Here is a 22,492-nt window from a genome sequence, read left to right as displayed (position 1 = left end):
GTCCTGATTTCTACTTATTTCGTAGAAGGAAACTGAGGTTCAAGAAAGGAAATTAAGTCTCCAAGGTCATCCAACCGGTGGCGTCTGGGGTGGGGCTGAAAGCCACGCGTCCCTGCCCCAGGGCCGACTACCTCCCACCCTCTTCCCCCCCTCCCCCCCCCCCCCCCCCCCCCGCGGGGAGAGCGTTTGGAAAAGGTTCGCGCCAAGGACTCCGCTGGGGGTCAGGCGACAGGCGGGACGGGGTGACTGGGAAGAGTCCAACCGTAAGGAACCCGAGGAACCAGCACACCGGAGGTCACCGGGTTAGGAAAAAATCCAAGGAAATCGAGACGCGTGTGTGTCCCTTTGCCTTACTACTCCTAGTCCTGCACGTGGTCCTGTCCCGGTCGGTGACCTACGCTCCTCCTCTACGCTGCCAGCAGCTGTCCGCGGAAGCCTGCCGAAAACCTGGCCTAGAGCCAGATTTAGGAGTGCGTGGGACCCGCCGGAGGCCGGGGGATGGAGGAGAGAGAATTTTTAAAAACCCGCTCCTAAAGTTCCACATCTTTCTCTGGCAAATTTTACTCCCCTCCATAGAGGCAATTAAACGCAATAAAACCCTCCATGGGACCCCTCTCCCTAGCAAAGCTTCACCAACAATTGCCTAAGGGGTAAACCAAATACGCCTGAGATAATTGCACTAAACCCGGGGCAATGATTTGTCTGCCAGCGTCCTTAGCGCCAGCCAATATTTGGATAGTGTAGTGGTTGTTTAAAAAAAAAAAATTTTACACAGGAAACTTGAAACCGACTGGTTGGTGCCAGGGTGGTTACATGATCTGTTTTTCTAGAGCGAGGGTCTGCAGGCAGCTGGAGTGCGCGCGCACCGGCCCCCGCCGGCGCTGCTGCGCGCTTGCAAAACTTGCCGGAATTAAATCAGCCTCGGGGGAAGGAGGGGGAGGTTGGCAGAGCGCGCCCCCCACAGCGGTCCCTGCAGGGCTGCGGGGCCCTGCGCGGCGCCCGTAATCCCCCCGGATCGTTGGCGGCGGCGGTGGCGGCGGTTGTCTGCCCCCAGCCAGAGTGGGCGTGAGTCCCCGCGCTCCGGGTCTGCGCTCTCGGCCGCAGCTGCGGTCTGCATCGCCAGGGACTGGCTGCGACCTCAGTGTCAGCCAGCACTTTCTACTGGATTGAGCTCACCCTGAACGCTGCAGCGTGAAGCTCGGGGAACTTCGCTCGGCTATGGTGGCCCCCAAGTTGCGAGGAGCCGTCCCGCCAGCCGCACTCGCGGCTGCGGAAGGGACTGGCTGCGTCGAAACCGCGGTGACGGTGGCAGCCGGCTGCCGGCTCTAAAAGCTCACCCGAGGAACGCCGGATCACAGCTTTCGCACTCAGGATAGCGGGAGAGCCCTTGAAACGCCCCTCCCCTTGCCTATTGGGTCCCTAGACGCCGAGCAGCCCACTTGCCCAACAGGAACCCTACCAACTTGCTCCAAAGAGGAAGAGTTACTGCTCTTTGGGAGCTTGCGGCCACTCCCGAAGAAGATATTCTCGAGAGGGGTCAACAAAAGATCCCTTTGCGGGAGACGCGCGCGGGACCTGAGGCAGCAGAGCCTTTGAGCTGGGCGCTCGGAGCTCCCAGTATCCGTCTTACCACCGTCCAGGGCGGGGACGGGGCTATCCTCGCACCGCTCGCCACCGGAGAAGGGGCGGCCAGACCCCAGCAGGCTGTAGGTGTCATCGTAACGGTGGGCTTCTCCTCGGCTCCTTCAACTGTCTCAATGACCCAAAAATCCCCCCAGAAACTCCATTGACGGGGTAACAGTCCCAGCATGGAGTGACAGCAAGAGCATCCTCGTCTGAGAGGACCTCTTGCCTCAGGACAGACCCAGAGACTGCTCTTTTTCTGGGGCACTCTTTGCGCCCGTCATCTTAGCACCTATTGTACTCGTCAGCTGGCCTAGAATGACTGGCCCCAAAGCAGTACCCAGAAATCTAGCTCCTGGCTAAAGACTGACACTTTTTGTCTGCCCCGCCCACCACATTTGTGCGACCGGGCAAAGGTGCTTCCGATGGTCATCCTGGTTACCCTCCCTTGGTACAGCTTGGGAAGGGTCAGAAGCTGAAAACGCCGGATCTGATGTCGCCGAGGATGGGGAGATGGAAGGATCTTCCCAAGCATGCTGGGCCTTCTGCCTTCGGGGTTAGACACGTCAAAGAACTTAAAAACCAAGTGAGCCACGATCACTGTTATTGTTTCCTCAAATCTCTGAACTGGAAAGGACCCGTGAATTTTCCAATTTCAGACACCTTGTCACAAATAAAGAAACTGGGGCCCAGGAAAAGGAAGCGGGTGTTTTTGTTTCCCAACTGTTTTTCCTCCCAGCCTAAGGACAAAGGCAGCCTTTCAGGTTCTCCCTGCGTCAGTTGCGCTTCCCCGCTGGGTGCCCGGGTGAGTGCAGAGCAGAACCTGCTTCCCGGACCCGGGCAAAAAGGGAAACCTCAGGGCTGCGGGCACCGCCTTTGCCTCACAGGTCCACGAGGGCACTGTGGGTGATAATTTTGACTTCCTATTTCATTTTAACTGACTGCCTTTCCTTCGAGGAGCTCAGAAGAACAGCAGAAACCTAGTTCCGTCCCACCCAGGAAATGGGACCGCGGAGTCCCAGCTCCTCCCTCCCTCCCCAGCTCAGAGATCACCACCCCAGAGAAACACCTCGCCCTATCCTGTCTACCCGCTCCTGGAAAGTGCAACGGAGCTTCCGTCCTCCAAGCCCTTAGTATGCATTCCAATATTCCGGGTATTGTCAGCCTCTCCTAGACCGCTGTCCTGGAGCACGGCGAGAGCGTCTCGTGCCTCCCTGTACCTGGCGCAGAGCACTGGACCTTACAGGTAGTTGGCACGCAAATTGGGCTGCACTTGAGTTTTGACCAAGCCGCCCCGGGGTCTCCCACACTAGCCCTTCTCTCAACCCTCTGGGCATCGGGGCTTTTGGGCAAAAAAAGAGGCCTCGAGGACACGGTGCTGCGAACTTGGCTCCGAATAGCTAGTCTAGGAGAAAGGGAATATATAAGGGGGGGAGAAGCTCAGTGCCGGGAAGAGGGGAGAGGAAAGGAAGAAAAAGGTGAAAGGGCGGGGATGAGAAGGAGATGCAGACTAAGGGGAGAGAAAGAGCCGTGTCCTGTCCCTCTCCGCCGAGCGTCGCGGCCCGCGTGGGACGCAGCGGCGAGCCTGCACTCTGCGCTTTGCCCCTCCTTGCGGGCGGCCTGTGCCCTCACCCCACCCGCCCCGGCGGGGGCTGCAGATTCAGCTGTGACTGCTGGGCGCGGGGTGGGGGGCGAACAGCGGCAGAGGAGGGGCGGGGGAGCGGCACAGCGCCTTCTTGCCCCTTCTTCGGCGAGCGACGCGGCGGCAGACACTCTCAGCCTCGGTCATGTGATAGTCTCGAAGCGCGAGCTGCGGGGGTCTCGGCGTCTTGGGGACCATTACAAAACGCAACCAAGAGAGCGCGTCGCTGCCACAGCCGCCGCCGCTTTTCCTCTTGGAGCCGGGGCGGCGAGAGCGGCGCCAGCTGCAGCGCGGCCGGCGGGGCGGGTCCTGGCCAGCCCCGCGCTAGCCCCGCATTCGCAGACACCCCCTCCAGGCGGCCGCTGGCGCCCGCGGCCGGCACTCTTCCCCCGCCCCTCTGCAGAGCTTGCGGCTCCGCGGCTGCACAAACCCCCAACTTTCCGCCCGGGCGACCACCTAGAGCTCGAGTGTCTTCCATCCCCGGCTCCGCTGCGAGGCGCCGGCGAAAAAGAAGGCGCTGCGGAGGGGCGGAGCGGGGTGCCCCCTTACTTCGCCTCTCCCCTGCAAGAAAACGAGAACTCCAGCGCGGACTGGCTGAGCGCCTGGCCCCGGAGCAGCGCGCAGGGCGCACGCAAGTTCCGCCGCCCCGGCTCCAGGCCCGAGTTCCCACTGCCCAGTCTTTCCTCCCAGCCGCTGGGCCTGGGCTTCCCTCCCACCGAGAAAAAGGGAAGTGGCCAGAGGAAAAGGAAGGCGTGAGCCTCCGCTCACTATTCCGCCGCCAGCCCCACTGCCTCGCCTCTGACCGCCCGCGGCGAAACGCCCAGAGCGCAGTGGCTGGAGCGCTCCTCCCACGGCTGCGAGCGCCGGTCAGTGACCGTCGAGGCCAGAAGTTGCGGACGCCGAGACCCCAGGGAGCTCGGAGAAGGCGGGGAAACGGGGGTGGGCGGGCAGAGTGAGGGTTCGTGAGGGCAGTCAGGCCCCGGGAGCGGGGCGCCGGGCGACGCTGAGGCCCGGAGTGGGCCGGAGGGCAGCGAAGGCGCCGGGGGCGATGCCGCGCCCGGGCAAGAGCTCGTACAGTGACCAAAAGCCGCCCTACTCGTACATCTCGCTGACCGCTATGGCCATCCAGCACTCGGCGGAGAAGATGCTGCCGCTGAGCGACATCTACAAGTTCATCATGGAGCGCTTCCCCTACTACCGGGAGCACACGCAGCGCTGGCAGAACAGCCTACGCCACAACCTTTCTTTCAACGACTGCTTCATCAAGATCCCGCGGCGGCCAGACCAGCCCGGCAAGGGCAGCTTCTGGGCGCTGCACCCCGATTGCGGCGACATGTTCGAGAACGGCAGCTTCCTGCGGCGCCGTAAGCGCTTTAAGGTGCTGCGCGCGGATCACGCGCGCCTGCACGCGGGCAGCACCAAGGGCGTGCCGGGCGCCGGGCCCGGTGGGCACCTGCACCCCCACCACCCGCACCACCACCACCACCACCACCACCACCACGCCGCCGGGCACCACCACCACCACCACCACGCGCCCCAGCCGCCGCCGCCGCCGCCGCCGCACATGATGCACTACTTCCACCAGCAGCCGCCTCCTGCTCCGCAGCCGCCGCCGCATCTCCCGTCGCAGCCGCCGCAGCAACCATCCCAACAGTCGCAGCCGCAGCAGCCGTCCCACCCCGGCAAGATGCAGGAGGCGGCGGCCGTGGCGGCGGCGGCGGCGGCGGCGGCGGCGGCCGCGGTGGGCAGCGTGGGGCGCCTGTCGCAGTTCCCCCCCTACGGGCTGGGCTCGGCCGCCGCCGCCGCCGCGGCAGCCGCCGCGTCCACGTCGGGCTTCAAGCACCCCTTCGCCATCGAGAACATCATCGGCCGGGACTACAAGGGCGTGCTCCAGGCCGGCGGGCTCCCCTTGGCGTCCGTCATGCACCACCTGGGCTACCCTGTGCCCGGCCAGCTCGGCAACGTCGTCGGCTCCGTGTGGCCGCACGTCGGCGTCATGGATTCGGTGGCCGCGGCCGCCGCTGCAGCCGCCGCCGCGGGGGTCCCTGTGGGTCCCGAGTACGGGGCCTTTGGGATGCCGGTCAAGGCCCTGTGCCACTCGGCAAGCCAGAGCCTGCCTGCCGTGCCCGTGCCCATCAAGCCCACGCCCGCGTTACCGCCGGTGGCCGCGCTGCCGCCGGCGCTCACGGTCCCCGCGGCGGCGCAGCAGCAGCCGCCGGCGTCCACCCTGTGCCCGGCGACCGCGGCCTCGCCTGCTGCTTCCTTGCTGGAGGCCACGGCCCCCAGCGCGGCCGAGGGCAAGGGCGGCGCCCTGCACTCGGTGCTGGTGCACTCCTAGGGCGCACGGAGGGCGGGGCAGAGACGCCCTGTCCAGGACCGCCCGAGACGGAGAGGGCGCCCTGGTGAGACCAGACAGTGCCTGCGAGCCAGAGCCCTTGCGGGAAAAGATATTCCAACAGACAAACCCGAAAAGTGGATTCTCCAGTGTCTGAATAAATATAACATTTCTGGTGTCTGTGTTTATACTTTGTGGTACAATCAAATTAATGAAAACCAATTTTCAGGTAAGAATTTCTTTTGTAATTAATATAAATCAATAAGTTATGGGGGAAGGCGTGAAGGTGGTGGGAAAAGCCTCATTGGGTGACAGTTTGGAAATGGATTCCGACCCTTGTTCCTGGGAGCAGAAGCCGGCGGAGTTAAAACCTCCCGGGAAGAAATCCAACAGAGTGACGCCGAAGCGGGTCTCAGCCACCAAGTTTCTCTCCTCTAGTCTCTTCCTTCGCCAGCCGCCTTTTGGGACATTCAATACAAAATTGCTTTTCACTAAAGAAATCTCGTTTTAATTAAGAAGGTAAAGAGGGAGGGTTTTACACCGTCATATTCCGGCCAAATGGGTGAAGACACGGTGTCATAAATAAAGTCGCTTTGGAGCGGGGGCAACCCCACGAAAGATCTTTGGGGAATGCAGTTATGTGTCTCAGCTCTGACCCGGGGTCGGGAAGGATGGGAGAACCGCTAAAGCAATTAGTTTGCACAAAAGAGAACCACAGCGGCTTAAAGAGTAAAGCCCCAGATTCCAAAAGTAAAGTTCGGAAACGCATCCAAAGAGACAATAGAGGCGACTTTCCACCTGCAATTCGTTTGAATACCAATCAGATGAAACCGATAAGGAGCCCAAGAATAATGTGAATTACCATGATCCGTTCAGTTTGGATTTTTAAAGAGAAAAATCACTTGATCAAAGGACGTGCTCCTCTAATTCATGATTGCGAGAAAAACCTGCCACACTGCTGGGCACTATTGCAGGGGCGTTTCCTGGCGATTACCTTCCAGTCTCCTCGCGACCAAAGCGAGGTGATGATCCCGTCACCTTTGCCCCCTGCGATCGATTTGGTACTATTTCGTGTTCTTTTGGGGCGCGTATCTTTTTCAGGCGAATTCTTCTGTTTCAATTCAGGACTGGGAAAGAAACTTGCCTTGTTACTGTTGGCGTTGCCCCTTTCCCTTCTTTGGGCCGCAGGAATAGCACTTTACTCGCAACAAACGTTTAGGAACTAAGTGGGACGGGGTGGGGAGGAGGCAGCTGCCCTTTCCTTTAAGTCACCTCTGGTTTGTGTCCGCGCGGCGTTCGGGTTGTGACTTTGTGACTGGTTCGTATCTGCCGGTGTTGTTTGCTGTGTTTTCCATTAAAGCTTCTGTCTGGATGTGCCTGTGTGAAGGTGTTTCGCTTCCCAGGAGACAAAGTCACAGTTCGAGTGCCCACAGGTGGTTTAGGGGACTTTGCAAACCCCACCCCCGATTTTAGGTCTTAAATTCCGAACTTTAAATGGGTGAGTTCACAGGCGAGCCGCCGAGAGAGGCGAATTTCCTCCATAGCTCCTTTAATCCGTTGGCATAGTTGTCTTCTTTTCTACCTTTTTTTTTTTTTTTTTATCATGATAGTTCCTTAACTGAGCTCACGTTCACCTCGATGCTGGAGACTGAATTAGTAAACCTGGCAGAGTGATTTTTCTTTTCCTCTTCCCGACTGAGGTTCGTTTCATCGCGCCATCACCGCCATGGACCAACCCTTGCTTCCCTCTCCAAGGTCCTTGGGGGCGGCCCACAACTCGGCTGGGTTCGGCCAGGGTCTCGGTGCTAGCGGGCTGAGTGCCGGGCTGCGCCCCGGCCCCCTGAAGCCTGCGGACAGAGCCCCGGGGCCGGGAGATAGGCGCCGGGAGCCGCCACTGCAGCCGCAGCAGTTAATAACGAGATGCGCGCCAGGCCGCGGCCAGGCAGGACCTGTTGCGCGCCGCGCGGGGCGGCACCCTCGGGAAGGTTGGTCGTAGCCACTGCAGAAAACTGCGTGGCTAGCCGGTGAGAGGGTGCGGGCCGGGTGCAGGGGTACCCCACCGCGGCGGGGCTGGGGGAGCCAAGCCCTGGCCGCCGCCCTGCGCCTTTGGGCAGGGCTCCATCTTGAACCAGCCGCCCTTTGCGCAGCCCAGCCCAGCCGCAGCTTCCTCTGAACTTTCACCAGAAGGAAAGAGCCAACAAGGTGACTTGACATAATAATGAAGCCGGCGGGATTTTCATTGTATCTTATAATAGGTATTTCCATGCAACCTTTATTAAAAGTCCCATTGCTGCAGGCCTGTAAGTTTTGGCATCGCTTGGCATGCGCGCCTTAGCTTAGGCCACGGCTTCCTTGGACGCTCAAGCAATTAGGCGTGCTTCCCATTCTTCCGGTTTGGGACTCTGCAAGGTTTCTTGAGGAGTTTTCCTCTACATTTGTCTGAAGCTGTTGAAAGAAGAAAAAAAAAGGGAGAGGGGGAGACACTGATATGGGGTCACGTTTTTTGGGGACTTGGGAGTCTGGCTTCTCAGTCCACCCCCGGTGAGTTGGTGCCTGGAAGCCCTGGGCCCAGATCGAAGGAGAGCTGGATGCCCAGGGTTTCTTTAAAAGAAGATCTCTTTTTCTTTCCCCACCTGCCGGAGAGGGCCAAAGTGCTCTTTACTGGAGCCAGCGGTCCCGTTTCCGGGAGAGGGGCACGGCTTGAAGTGACGTTTGTCCAAGTGACAGCCCCTCCCGAAAAGAGAGGAGCGTGTGGGCCTGCGGCCGCAGCGGCTGGCCAGGATGAAGACTTGATCCTCACCCTTTCTCCCGACCCAGCCCTGCGGTGGAGCCCCTCCTACCACAGTTTTTGTTTTGTTTTGTGGTAAGGAGAGAAAGAAAGGAAATGGGAAGGCAGGGTAAGTTTAGAGGTCATTTCATCCTGGAGGGAGGCCTTAATACCCCAGGGAGGCACAGAGTTTGGACTGGAGAACATGGGAATTCATGTAAATAAACAAAGGGAGAAGGGCTTTTCGGCCAAAGCCTGGATCCCAAGGGAGGCCACATGTAAAGTACTTAGCACCGCCCTGAAGACCCTCTTGACTAAGATGGGATCTGCCCGTGACCCTTACTGCATTGTGAGGGACTTCATTCCCATAAGTAACCTCTGCCCGGGTTTCCAAGCCCGGAACCTGACTGAATTAGTCTTGGCAGACCTTTGGGAGATGCTGGAAATGGGAGAATTCCAGGCCCGGGCCCACTGCCCACCAGAATCAGATTCTTAACCCTTTGTGCCCAAACTTCCAAAGTCATTGGAGGCAGAATCAGTGCTTGTTTTAAACATGTTCATAGGATTCGAGTCATTAACAAATTATTGTCCTGACAATCATAAAACTATGTAGAGAACCACCAAAACTGATACAAGAAGAATTAATTAAGACTTATATTTTGGTAACTCAACTGAGTATCGATCTAATCTGATCCCACATGTATCCTCTCTACGGTTATATGTTGGAATGAAGGGAAAGTAAGTTCTGGACAAACGTGAGAGGGAAGTGCCTCATAAAATTAGGACAATCTCAGTTCACAATTTTAATAAAAATCACTCTTGGTAGACTAAGCACTGGTAGAGGCCAACATGAAATTATACTCCTTGCTTCTAGAATGATAGAAAAGACTGGAGTTGCTCACCCTGTATCCCTCTTAAATGAATACACAGAACCCATAGACATGTAGAGAGAACCAACCAAGAGGAAGAAAAGTTTTATTGTAGATGTTGCTAAAATAATGGTAGAAGAAAAACAACTTGTAATGACCTAATTGATTCTCTTTCCTGGGGAAGCTGAGAACAGAGCTAAGGGCTAAGGAAGGATGAAGGGATTTCAGCCGTGGTTCCAAGGAGACTAGGCCCTCTTGCAAAGGCCAGGACTGGCACACTTGGCATCTGGTGCTTAGGAAGCCTGTCAGTCAGGGCTGGCTCATGGTCAATTATCTCTTTAAGTAGACTGGCATTGGTCCAGCCAGGGAGGAGGTCTAGCTGCATACCGAGGAATCAGAGCCAGTTAGTTGGAAGTGGCACTGCTGAACTCCAGGCATCTTTTGCATTGAAGGGTTTGGAAGACTGATCAGCACCTCTCCTGGGATTCAAGGGTGTCACTTGCCTGCTTGGCTCTAGTACACAGAGACTCAAGACAGAAAGGAAAGAGAATGAATGCCTTTGGAGGAGAAACCTTCATCATCAAAGCCGCTGATTCCCCTTAAATTTTACTCGCCTGACAAAATTGCCATTTCTGATGCATGCAAAATTATGCAGAGATCCTTGTCAGTCTCAGTGAGATTAAGATGCTCCCTTGGAGAAGAATTCACGTTCTGCACTGTCCCCAGTTGTGAAATGGGGAGAAAAGGATCGTTTGGGGGCATGTTCAGGCGTGAATGATGTAGCAGGGGTTTGAAATGGCATTGCTGTTTACCAGGGGGTGTGTCAATGATTCTGGGCAGGGGTGGGGGGTGGGAGGTAGAGTTTGTATTGAAAATGAGAAATTAGGGAAATGGTTTCAAAAGCCAACCATAACCACTCTGTGGGTGAAAAGGCAGAGTGGGGATCCTAGTGTAGGTGGGAAGGACTTGCAGACAAAAGGCAAAGCAGTTTTTTCAAGTCCAATATTCTCATTTTGCTCATTCCAAGTATTTTCATTAACTTTAACTTTCAAAGCTGAAATGCCACCTTGTACCCTCTGAGAAAGATTGAAGAGATCTGCTAGGGATTTGAATTCAGTCTTAAACCACTGTTTCAGTGGTATGAGTTTGGCAAAATTCCAGAAGTGCTCTGTCCCAAGCACTTTCCCCCCTAACTATCCCATGTGTATTTTAAGGAAAATTTAAGCCATATGTTGTTCTTTCCCCCTTGCATCCACTTGTAGTTATATTGAATTTTAGCATTCTCCATGAAATTCAAATTCTGAGTTTTAAGCCATAATAGATTCATATGATCTCTACACAGTCACATGATATACACATATATCATTAAGCAGGATAAAAAGCTTTTGGGAACTTCAGTTGTATTATTACAGTAACATTTCTTTAGAATGAAAAGTCATACCAAGAATGCCATATTAAAAACAATTGCATGCAATTATCAAAAATTTTTAAAAAGCTAACTTAGTGACTCATAAATGTATTTTAAAAGAAAATTGCTAAGACCATATTTTTTATTATATTCTACTTGATCCGAATAGTTCCTTCCTGTCACAAGGTACAGGGTTTTTGGTGCACATGAGACACCCCAGCTTTGCTTGTAAGTCACCAGACCTCATTACTGCGACATCATTTTCAAAATGCCTTAGAATATGATTTCCCATCTGAGCCACTTCCAATTCTGTCAGCACCTCCACAGACAGCGTGTTTTTACTGGATGCTTAGTGAGAAGGGAGCTGGAGAGCTACAGTTCAGTCCAGCTGAACTCAGATTAATTCCAGAAGGGATTTACAATCATTAAAACACACATGAGGGAGGGAGGGAGGGGGGAAGAGGGGAGAAAGGAAGGAAGGAGGGAGGGAGGGAGGGAGGGAGAAAAGAAGGAAGGAAGGAAAGAAGGAAGGAAGGAAGGAAGAAAGGAAGGAAGAAAGGAAGGAAGAAAGGAAAGGTTTCTTAGCTAGAGAGTACAGTGCACTATTTAACTCCCTCAGCCTTATTTATAACCTAAAAAGCTAAGGCTTTAGTCTCCTGAAGAATTCATCCCAGGTGAGGATTTTGCTACATTAACCTTGTGGCAATTTATTTTATACAGATTAACCTAAATACCCAGAGGGAAATATTTAGATAAATTATGCTATTTATATACTATGGAATATTGTGCAGCCATTATAAATAATGTTTATGAAATTTTACTCATGTAGAAAATGTTTATAAACTCCCATTGAGGGAACAGTATATACAGTATGATCTCAACCACATAATGTACATTAAAAATGCACTGGAAGGAACCACATCAAATATTAACAGTAGTAGCTTTAGAGTGGGGAAATTATAAATAATTTTATTTACTCGTTTTCCATATGCTCTAGATGTTTTTAGGTTGCCCACACTGATCATGTTTTCCTTTTATAATTAAGGAAAGAATTATTCAAAAGTCTATCCAGTAGGGAAGTGGACTTGGCCCAGTGGTTAGAGCATCCGTCTACCACATGGGAGGTCCGCGGTTCAAACCCGGGGCCTCCCTGACCCGTGTGGAGCTGGGCCACGTGCAGTGCTGATGTGCACAAGGAGTGCCCTGCCACGCAGGGGTGTCCCCCGCATAGGGGAACCCCACATGCAAGGAGTGCGCCCCAGTAGGGAGAGCCCCCAGCACAAAAGAAAGTGCCCAGGAATGGTGCCACACACACAGAGAGCTGACACAACAAGATGACACAACAAAAAGAAATACAGATTCCCATGCTGCTGACAACAGAAGCAGACAAGGAGATACAGCAAATAGACACAGAGAACAGACAACCGGGGTGGGGGGAAGGGGAGAGAAATAAATAAAATAAATAAATCTTTTTAAAAAAATCTATCCAGCCAGTATAACTAACATTGTAACAAATTTAAATTTAAGGGGGTGGGGCATGAAGAATTGGCTGATTTAAATATATTTTAAAACCAAAGAGCAACAAAAGCAAATGGAGTGGTGGGGGGTGGGGAGCAGGTTATATGGGAACCTCTTATGTCTCTTGTTTTTTATGTTTTTTAATGTAACATCCCTTGTGATCTATTAATTTTAATTAAAAATTTTTTTAAATAAAATTAAACAAACAAACAAACAAATAGAACTGTGCCTTGCTGCTGTGCCTGACTGGAGTTCCAATAGAGCAACCCCTTCTGGAAGGAAGAAAAGGAGGCTGTCATTTTAAACTATGACCCAGGACAATTTCTGAGAAAAAGCGTCCCATAAACCAGAGAGGGAACATGTAAAATTGTTAAAGTTACAAAGGGGGCTTGCCAGAGAATATATCTCACATTTTTTATTACCTCTTATATTAGTTCTTCCCTTTTCATCTTTGGTACTTCATGAACTTTTTGTATTAATTTTTGAAATCATACAGATAATTTTTGAAGCCATATAGCTAATGAACACAAAGTGAATTGTATTCTACAAGCTTAGGCATTTCCTTCTGAATGAAGAATAATTGTGCCAAAAATAGTAATATAACTTTTCTTTTTCCTCATTGACAAACTTTTTGTGTAGTGACAAGATTTTCAAGGGAAATATTTTAGATACTATTTGTATGAGTTTAAGTAAACCTGTAGATGTCTTCCCTATCTACCCTATCTATAGCAAAGTAGCTTAATTTTTTAGAAAAAGCAAGAGTCTACAATTACCCAGAATATTGGGTAATTCGGGAGATTGACCCTATCTTGATTTTTATGCTAGAACTCTGACAACCTCCAAAAAAATGACTACTACATAATTGAGATTTGGGAGTTTAAATAATTTTGGAGAACTAAAATTGTTGAAATAATAAGACCAAATTTCTAGCCCAAGGGAACCAGAACATAATCAAATATATCCTGCATCGCTAACTTGGAGTACAAAATAAGATCCTATTTCTTTGATATACAAAAAGTTTGAACCCTTATCTCAGTTACTAATAGAAGGTTTCTTCTCCTCTTCCCCAAGTCAGAGAACCACATGAATTGACATACACAATTACTCCAGCCTTACAAAGAAAAAGAGAAAAAAAAAAGGAAAATCTAACAGTGCTAGCATTGCTTCTCAAACTTTAGGAGCAGAGGAATCATCTGGAGGGGTTTCTAAGACACAGATTGCTGAACCCCACCCTCAAAGATTCAGTAGGCATGAAGAGGTTCCTGCGATTCTGCTTTTCTAATAGCTCCCAGGCAATTTCTGGGTCCCTGGTCACACCTTGAGAAGCTCTGTGCTAAAGGTTTCCTTTCTCTGCTTCTGCTCTCGCTAGCACATGGGGGTTTCACCTCGACGATGGAAGCAATTCTTTTTTGTGAGGTCCCCTCAGCTGTAGCCATTTCAGTCCATCAGAGATATCCAAATAGCTTTGAACATCATAAGAAAGGTGTTCAGACCTCCATTCCTTTTTTCTCAAAAGCTCACTGGTGGGAGCAGATATGACTCAGTGGTTGAGCGCCAGCTTCTGGCATACAAGGTCCCTGGTCAATCCCCGACCAAGAAAAAGCTTGTTGGTGCCTATCAAATTTACCCCTCCCCTCCCCAGAACCTCATGAGTACTATATATTAATGCACAGAAGGAAAGCATAGAAAAACCCCATATGCCCTCCCCATTGTGTCACAAAAAGTCATAGAAAAGTAGAGTGGAAGAATAGCTTTCTCATTTCATCAGTGAGAAAACTGAGGCATAGTTACTTGAGAAGCAAGTAAGTGAAAAATAAACCCAGAAGTCAGTTCAGTCTTCTTTCCATTCCTGTATGTCATGGGTCTTGTCTTTCCATCATAAGCCAGCCATCATAAAAGCATTGTTTTAATCAATGGCCTTAGGGAGCTGTTATTTCACTTCTTTCCTTCAAGTGGTGCAATCATGATGTTTGTATACAGCCATACTTACAATACGTCTCATTCTTTAAGGCTGAGGCACTAAAGAGTGTGCATTCTAATAAGTGTTACCAGGATAGGAGGTAGAGTCCTCCGATCTTTGAGAGTTCATGACATGATCTAGAGCCTCATCCCATGTGCTGTGGCAGACTCACACTAAAAGTCCTTCTGTCATGTTTGCCAGGAATTTCTCCCTGGTTACCTTTCTCCATTCACTCTAGTCTTCCTACAGGTTGCTTACCTCCCCACTGTCTTCTTCCACTGTCTGACTCCCCAGCCCACTCCAGCTGCTTGCTTTGCCCCTCATCCTACTCCACTCCAATTCCTGTTAATTTTTTATGAAGTTAATTAATGCTTTCTGTTTCCCTCTTTCCAGACCTTTGACATGGGACTTCACCTTCTACATTGAAAGTAGTCTACCAAATTACTTTCCTACAGGAAGCCAGCCCTTTCCTTAAGAACTAAGCTGTTAGTTATTAAAGTCTCATTTTAAAATCCAACTGTATACACATATTCATTCTACAAACATTTATTTCAGGAACTTTGCCAGGTGCTAGGAATAACATATGTTCCCTACTGTGGCAATTATTAAACTATTGTCTCACATCTCCAAACCCACCCCTTTGTACTCTGCTCTGAGATACTGGAGCTGGGACCCTGCAAAGCACACTTCTGATTTGCCCAGCTGGTTAATTTTAGATCCTGGCAATCTGGGGCTCTGGAGGGAGACAGCAAGGTGAGAGGAGAAAGGGATTTGCTCCTCCCTGTTGTTCCCTTTGGGCTTCCTCTCCACTTGCCATCCTTGAGAGCATCACCCCCAGTCAGGCTTCTCCACCCTGCCAGCTGCAGTTCCTTCCTGTGGCAGCAACTGAATCCAACACTTACGGAACCAGCTTCATCATCCCCCTGTCAGAACCACCAATACCAGTCAGCAGGCACCCCCTGCAGTTCTGGGTTTAGCTTGTGGGCATCTGCTCTAAGTTTCTAAGTGTTAATAATTCTGACCTCTCCCCTTTGTTCTCTCTGCCCTAGGGTTTAGCTGCTTCCTGCAGTTGCTACTACAGTGATAACTTAGAGTTCTCTTTTTACCTTTTCAGTTATTAACACCTTTACATTTTGTTAACAATTCAATGTATTAAATTCTGTTAAAATACCTAGAGTGGTTGCTGTCTCTTGGCTGAACTTTGTCTACCCTCAAGGACCAGATAGTTTGAAGAGAAGATGGTCTCTTCTGGCAAGGGTGGATGCAAAGAAAGCACACGAGAGCATGGGAGGAGAAAGTTAAGGTTCAAATTTATAATATGAAAAAGCATGCATAGATATAGATGAGTTAATATATATCAACCAACAAAAAATGTTAAAGCAATTTCTTCATCTTTACAAATAAGATGTACTCTTTTTTTTTAAAGATTTATTTTTATTTATTTCTCTCTCTTACCTGCCCCCCCTCCCAGCATCATTGTCTGCTCTGTGTCCATATGCTGTGTGTTCTTCTGTGACCACTTGTATCCTTATCAGCGGCACCGGGAATCTGTCTCTTTTTGTTGCTGCATCAGCTTTCTGTGTGTGTGGCACCACGCCTGGGCGATCTGCCCTATTTTTGTGTGGGGCGTCTCTCCATGGGGGGCGCACTCCTTGCACATGGGTTATCCCTACGCGGGGGGCACCCCTGCCTGGCGTGGCACTCCTTGCACACGGCAGCACCACGGGTGGGCCATAAAGTGTTTTAGCAGTGTGCTCTTGTGTTATCTCTGCATGCATTATTGCCTCCTGATTGTGAAAACTTTCATCTGCTTACAGGTAGATTCTGTAATCTCAGCAGACCCCAGGAGCTAATTTCCCAGGGTGAAGCTACTCCAGGCCAAACTCATTCATCCTCATCCTCTAAGAATCAAGGAGCAAAAAGGATGCAATTCTTCATGGGAAGGTAGGAGGCTAGAGAGAAAAGTGGTGAAAAACTCACCATTGGGAGCAAACCAACTAATCAAATAAGTGGAATGGAAATAGGTGTTTTTCAAAATTTCCAAATTTGACAGTTTCTGCTTATAGATGTAATATGAGTATATGAAAAACTTTTGTAAGTATTTACAATAAAAAGGCAAGTATTTGTTGAGCTCCTACTGAGGTAAATGCTTGACAACCCAAATCTCATTTAATGTCACAGCTCTTTAATTTAGGTGCTTTTATTAGCCTCATTTTCCAGATATGAGAATTGAGGCTTAACAGGTTCATGTAACCACTCAAGACCATGCAGCCAGTAAGCAAAGGAGGAATGGGAATAAGAATTCAGGGTGTCTCAACCCAAAGCCAGAGCTCTCCTTTGGGATGGATGCTGGATACTTTTAGCTCTTTAAGAGCATCAGAGAAAAGAATAGTGAGTTGCAATGAACACACTCCAGGGACTTTTGCACCGTTTCCTTTGAGGGCAATAAAGACGTGTTTAGAAATAGTAACTTTGAGGAATGTATTCAAGTGCTTAAAAAAACTAAGTAGCTAATGAATGAGTTCAAGAGAAACTTGAGCAATATGGGGTCCATGTAAGATTTAATTTAGTTGTCAGAGACCAGACCGACACACTGCATATTACTTTGCTGATCTGATGTTGGTATGTGTGGAAATGTTTTCAAAATTTCTGAAGCTATTTATCATTTTCATTGTCAGTGCCTACTGGTATAATACCCAGCTCATGGTAAGTTCTTAGTAAAGGTTTCTTGAATCAAAAAATATTTTGTTTAACACTTACCTCCATCCTAATTTAAGAAATAGCCAACTGTGTGGCCTATCTGCCTAAATTGTTAATTTGAAGGAACTTAGGTGATTAACTCCTAATAAGCTTATAAGGCTTTAAGAGGGACTTAACAGAAATTCGGCTACTTTGCAAAGTCAAAGAGCAAGTTTGTACTCTAGCCAGGACTGAATCTCAAGCCTAGCTCTTATCCAGTGTTACATACCTCTTTGAAAAGTTTCTTAACTTCTCTGTTTCTCAACTTCCACATTTTTAAAGCCAGACAAATGAGACCTACTTCATTATATTTAATTTAAACAATAAATAAAATAAAATATGTTGACCACCAAAATTGAAATTCATATTTTCAAAAGCCAATTGAAAAAAAAAGAGAAAAAAAGCCAATTGAGAAATGTTTCTTAGTAATAGGAGACAGACTGAACAACTCTCTTAAAAATTAATATGATTCAGAAAAAGAAGCCAGCTGAAAAAAGGAAATTGTTTTAGACAATATATTATTGTAAAAACTAGATCCAGGCAATATTTCTTACAACTTTTCAAAGCTGTGTGATGATTTTAAAATCATATTTATAGAAACAATTTCCTGGATTTAAAATTAATTTTGGCATTATATAGTATATACTTAAAAGTAAGTTTTCCTGGTTTCAAAAATATTAAAAACATATTAAAACAAAAATCATAAAATGATTTGAAAGTTATTTAAAATGAAAATGAAATTTTAGACTAAATAATGGCAAGAAGGCAAAACTTGAAATTGACTGTAATTGAAAGTTCATGTGAAAATGTGGATTTACCCAAAGATGATGAGTAACTACATGCCATATAAATTATAACTGCTGTCAGCACCCCAGGCATATGTTCAATTCTTTCTCCCTCCCTCCCTTTCTCTCTCTCTCTCTGGAATTTGATTCTATTGAATTTTGCCTTTCCTTCAAAGCCCAACTTAAAGTCCAGTTTCTACAATGCCTGATATATTATAGGAACTTGAACATTTCCTTCTGCCTTTCTTCCCAGTTTTCCACCACCCTCCTCTAATCTCATTATTAATCTCTGCTTTCTTCATTCTTAGAGCTTGTTATGAGAACTGTAGCACAGCGTGCCTTGATTTGGACTGTGTATATCACTTGCTCTCTTGACAGAATGAACTGCAGGATTGGAGGGACTTTGTCTTTGTGGGAACCTTCATATTTGTCAGTGCATGTGTTTTCTATACAGCATGGGCTCAGTGAGTTTGTGCTTTTTTTTTTAAGATTTATTTATTTTCCCCTCCCCCACCACCCTGCTGTTTTTGCTGTCTGTGACCATTCACTGTGTGATCTTCTGTATCTATTTCTCTTTTTTGTCTTCTCTCCTTATCTTTCTCCTCTAGGATTCACTGGGATTCAATCCTGGGGACCTCTGATGTGGAGAGAGATTCCCTGTCAATTGCACCAGCTCAGTTCCTGGTCTCTGCTGTACTTCACTTTGACGCTCCCCTTTGTGTCTCTTTTTGTTGTGTCATCATCTTGCTGCATGACTCACTTGTGTGGGCACTGGCTCACCATGTGGGCACTCATGTGGGAACTTGGCTCACCATATGGGCACTCGTACAGGCACTCGGCTCACTGCATGGGCACTGGTTCACCGTGCAAGCATGCTTTCTCTTCTTCTTTTTCACCAGAAGGTCCCAGGGATCAAACCTGGGTCCTCCCATATGGTAGGCAGAGGCCTTATCACTTGAGCCACATCCACTTCCCTGTGTATGTGCTTTGATAACAGAATTACCCCTTTGCCTTGGTCTCTCAAAGCTGATTGCTACAGATACAGGAGGATTCTCTGTTGCCTAGCTCCATTTGTATCTCCTGTGCTCATATCATGCTCTGCAAGATGAAATTATGTAGAACTGATGGCCACTGACAGGACTCAACTTAAGGTATTGCAGGTATCCCAACGGTAGTTAGGCAACTTGCTCTGCTGCAGATTTAAATTGATCAGAAAAATCATTTTAAAGTTCTAATCCCAGATGTCTGGCTCTTGTCAGCCTTATCCAAAGGGCAACATGGCAATGAGAACGGCTTAAAGCTTGAATTCCATCTCTAAAATTTACTAGCTCAATCACTTTAATAATTTATTCTTTACAGACTAATATGAATCCCCAAAATAATCATATATAGTAGCTCCTAGTCTCCACTCCCATTCCCATTTTACAGGTTAGGAAACTGAGACTCAGAGGTTCACTTCCACTCAAGGCTACATGTTTGTGGCAGGATTGGTACTCAAGGCAATCAAATTCAATTCCACTCTTAACTTCAATGTTATATAATTTGGCAAGCTCCTTAGCCTCTGTTTCTCTGTTTGCTCATCTTAAAAACTAACAAATAGTTTCTACATCATAGGGTTTTGAGGTAGAAGACAAATAAACAGTAGCTCCATTCACCTGGAATTGTGCAACTTCATAAGCTAAACCAATCTGAATTAAAACTGTTGGTAGAAAGAAAGGAACATTCTATGTAATGCCCTTAATCTCATCCCCCGTTTTTCTGATTATTGGTTTCCCAGTAAACCAGATGCTTTGTGGATGCAGAATTGAAACTCCAATGGAGAGATGCCTTCATTGCTTCTTAGCAATTTACACACTTTTGCTGTGAGTGATAGAGGCCTTTTAAAAGAGTGCTTCCCACATTTTATTGACAATAGCTTTTTCTTTTACAAATAGAAACAATCGTGTGAATTTACATACCTATCAACCTGAGATGGGTTAGCTGTGTCTAACTGCTGGTCAGGAAACTCAAGTCTAGAAAGGAAACTGTCTTTAGTTTCACAAAGGAGAGGAAATCTTGTTGCTGCTTCCTACTGTGACAAAGAATGGATGTAGAAAGTACAAATGGCCTACACCCACACTACTGAATTCCTTACCCCTTTTCCACAGCAAATGATCAACATCCAAGGGCAATATTATTATAATGTTCATTTTTAAAAAATAGTAACGCGCCAGGATCATCAATTTTTGTTTCCTTTTTTCTCTTTTCCTCCTATGTGGTGATTTAAAGCCAATAAATGTATACTTTGATGAATCATTGACTTTTGATCTCTCTATCATTCAATCAAGACACCATAGCACCCATTCTATTTTGTAATGTATTTGTTGTGGAAGCAGAGAGAGTCAATGATCATGTATTGAAGGCCAGGACTCAGGAATATTCCTGAGAAGGAAAATTTTTTTTTTTTTTTTTAAAGATTTTATTTATTTATTTAATTTCCCCCCCTCCCCTGGTTGTCTGTTCTTGGTGTCTATTTGCTGCGTCTTGTTTCTTTGTCCGCTTCCGTTGTCGTCAGCGGCACGGGAAGTGTGGGCGGCGCCATTCCTGGGCAGGCTGCTCTTTCTTTTCACGCTGGGCGGCTTTCCTCACGGGCGCACTCCTTGCGGGTGGGGCTCCCCCACGCGGGGGACACCCTTGCGTGGCACGGCACTCCTTGCGCGCATCAGCGCTGCGCATGGCCAGCTCCACACGGGTCAAGGAGGCCCGGGGTTTGAACCGCGGACCTCCCATATGGTAGATGGACGCCCTAACCACTGGGCCAAAGTCCGTTTCCCAAGAAGGAAAAATTTATTAACGACTGGCTGGGTCCAGGGGCTCAGCTATTCAAAGCGAGCCCTGAATAGGATTTCTGCTTTTATGAAAAGAGGACTTTGCTTCTTTAGTTTCTTAGAGTTTTAAGTGTTTGTTTGAGTACCAGATAGACCTTGAATTAACATGTCGCCCACATTCCAGGTAAGCTTGAATTAACATATCATGTATCTTCCCAGTAAGCTTGAATTAACATATCTCCCACATTCCGTCTGGATGTAACTTTGAATACACTTTCAGTCTACATCCTTTCTGAAAATTAAAGCCTATAGGGTCTTCATTACTTAATTGGCTTTTTAGAAACTAGATACACTTGGATACAGTGTATCCACTTTTTAGAAACTAGGTACACTTGGATACAGAATTAGATAATTTTGAATTCATGCACAGGCTATATTATATTCCCCCCTGTGAGGCCAAGTTTAATTTTATTAAGGTTTGGCATCACTATTTCTGGAGTTATGAGGTAGGCCACTGTCTGTGTTTTTACTGCATTATTTATTAAAGAGTGTACTCTAGTTATTATTAAGGGGATGAAACAGGGAAGTATGATGGGAGCATGGGAGGAGTTTCTGCGGTTTGCTGTTTTGATTGATTACCCCACCTATCAATCCCTCAGTGGGGGCCCAATGATGAAGTCCTTGGGGAACATCTGGGGCTTTCCATTGCTCTCAGAAGAAGTCTTTGTTCTGGATAGCAGAGTCCTGGGGGTGGGGGTTTTCCAGCAGCCATCTTGGGGGTTACTGGTGTCCATGTGGACTCTTTGCCAGGTTCCAGATCTGTCTATTAATTCCCTAGCTTACTAGCCTGCTTTATTCTCCCCTCAAAGAGTTTACACCTTTAATCTTAAATGGGTGCTGAAGGGAGATGTTCTTTCTTCTGCAGCTACTTCCTGTTGGTTATGGACTGTAGTTCCTACCTGACAAAGTGTAAAAAACTCTGTTATTCTATTTTGGTTGGAGGAAGATGGATCTGGCATCCTGTATGAAGCTGGAGGAAGTTTTCATATGGTTAACAAGATTTGATTCTGGAAGAAATAACCTTAATTAGAATTTTGAGAAAATATGGTCTCACTAAGAGGACACTGGACCATAGTAGAAAAAGTCCGGTGCCTGCAAAGGTGGCATTTTCCTAAAGTTGGTGGGAAGCAGTATATATATGTTAACTTCAGAGAGAAACTGCAATAGACAACGGGGTTAGGTATAACTTGTCAATATTAGTTTTTATAGTAGAGGAGAGGAATGAGAAGAGGCATTCCTTTTTTTCAGTTAAGCTAAGGAGATAAAAAGAGGCAAAGTCTTTTAAAGGGAAGTCTGATTTGCCTTTTTTTAGCAATAGGCATTTGGGTTAGAGTTAAAGGAAACAGTTGATTTTGATATAGACACTACTTAGCTCTGTCTTTTGAAGAGGCATCTCAGGCTGTCTAATGACTGGCACTCATTTGTTCCATCAGGCGCTTCTGGTGAACCAGCACTTTTGGGTAGCTGACTTTATTCAGGGTTAGTACACCAAACTGGATATTCCTTTAGCTTTAATAGCTGTGGGAGTGATCAGAACGACAGAGTAAAGTGTTTGTATTTTGGCTTTATTTGAGCAACTCCTGATAAATTTTTTTGTTTTTACCAGGCTTTGTCTCTTGAAAACCCGTTTGGCTAAGCTGGTTAGGGCATCCCTCCCCAGATGAGTGCCTTGGTGAAGTTCATGAAGGACTTTTCACTGCACTGCTCCTGGCAGGTAGATCTGAGCATTTCCAACAAGCTACCCATCAGTTTCTAGGGTGAACCCCAAGCTAGCTGCCCTGGTTTGGTTACCTTGGGTACACTGTGGAGCTTTAAGAACTAGTACAGGTGCTGGAGTAAGGTGTAGGAGGGAAACCTGGGTTGAGAGTTTGACACACCTTTATTTTCACCTCAGGGGTTTCTAGTAATTGAGCCTGTAAGCCACTGGTGGCCCTGGGCTCAAGCACATTCTTTACCTGATATGCGGTGAAGACTGTGAG

General features: G+C 48.1%; 1 protein-coding gene across 1 annotated transcript; it reads left to right on the top strand.

Annotated features, from left to right (window-relative positions):
- Positions 1-4,313: 4,313 nt before the first annotated feature.
- On the top strand, positions 4,314-5,603 carry FOXB2 (forkhead box B2). The gene has a single exon (XM_023584395.2). The coding sequence runs from the start codon at positions 4,314-4,316 to the stop codon at positions 5,601-5,603; it is 1,290 nt and encodes a 429-aa protein (XP_023440163.2).
- Positions 5,604-22,492: the final 16,889 nt, after the last annotated feature.

This window comes from Dasypus novemcinctus, chromosome 8, assembly GCF_030445035.2.
Source record: "Dasypus novemcinctus isolate mDasNov1 chromosome 8, mDasNov1.1.hap2, whole genome shotgun sequence".
In the NCBI taxonomy this organism is placed as follows: domain Eukaryota; kingdom Metazoa; phylum Chordata; class Mammalia; order Cingulata; family Dasypodidae; genus Dasypus; species Dasypus novemcinctus.
Note: the sequence above shows the minus strand (reverse complement) of the source record. Positions and strands in the feature narration are given on the sequence as shown.

What these genes read in the sequence shown, in the direction of transcription:
- FOXB2 (XM_023584395.2), top strand. Translation starts at nt 4,314, where the DNA reads ATGCCGCGCCCGGGCAAGAGCTCGTACAGTGACCAAAAGCCGCCCTAC.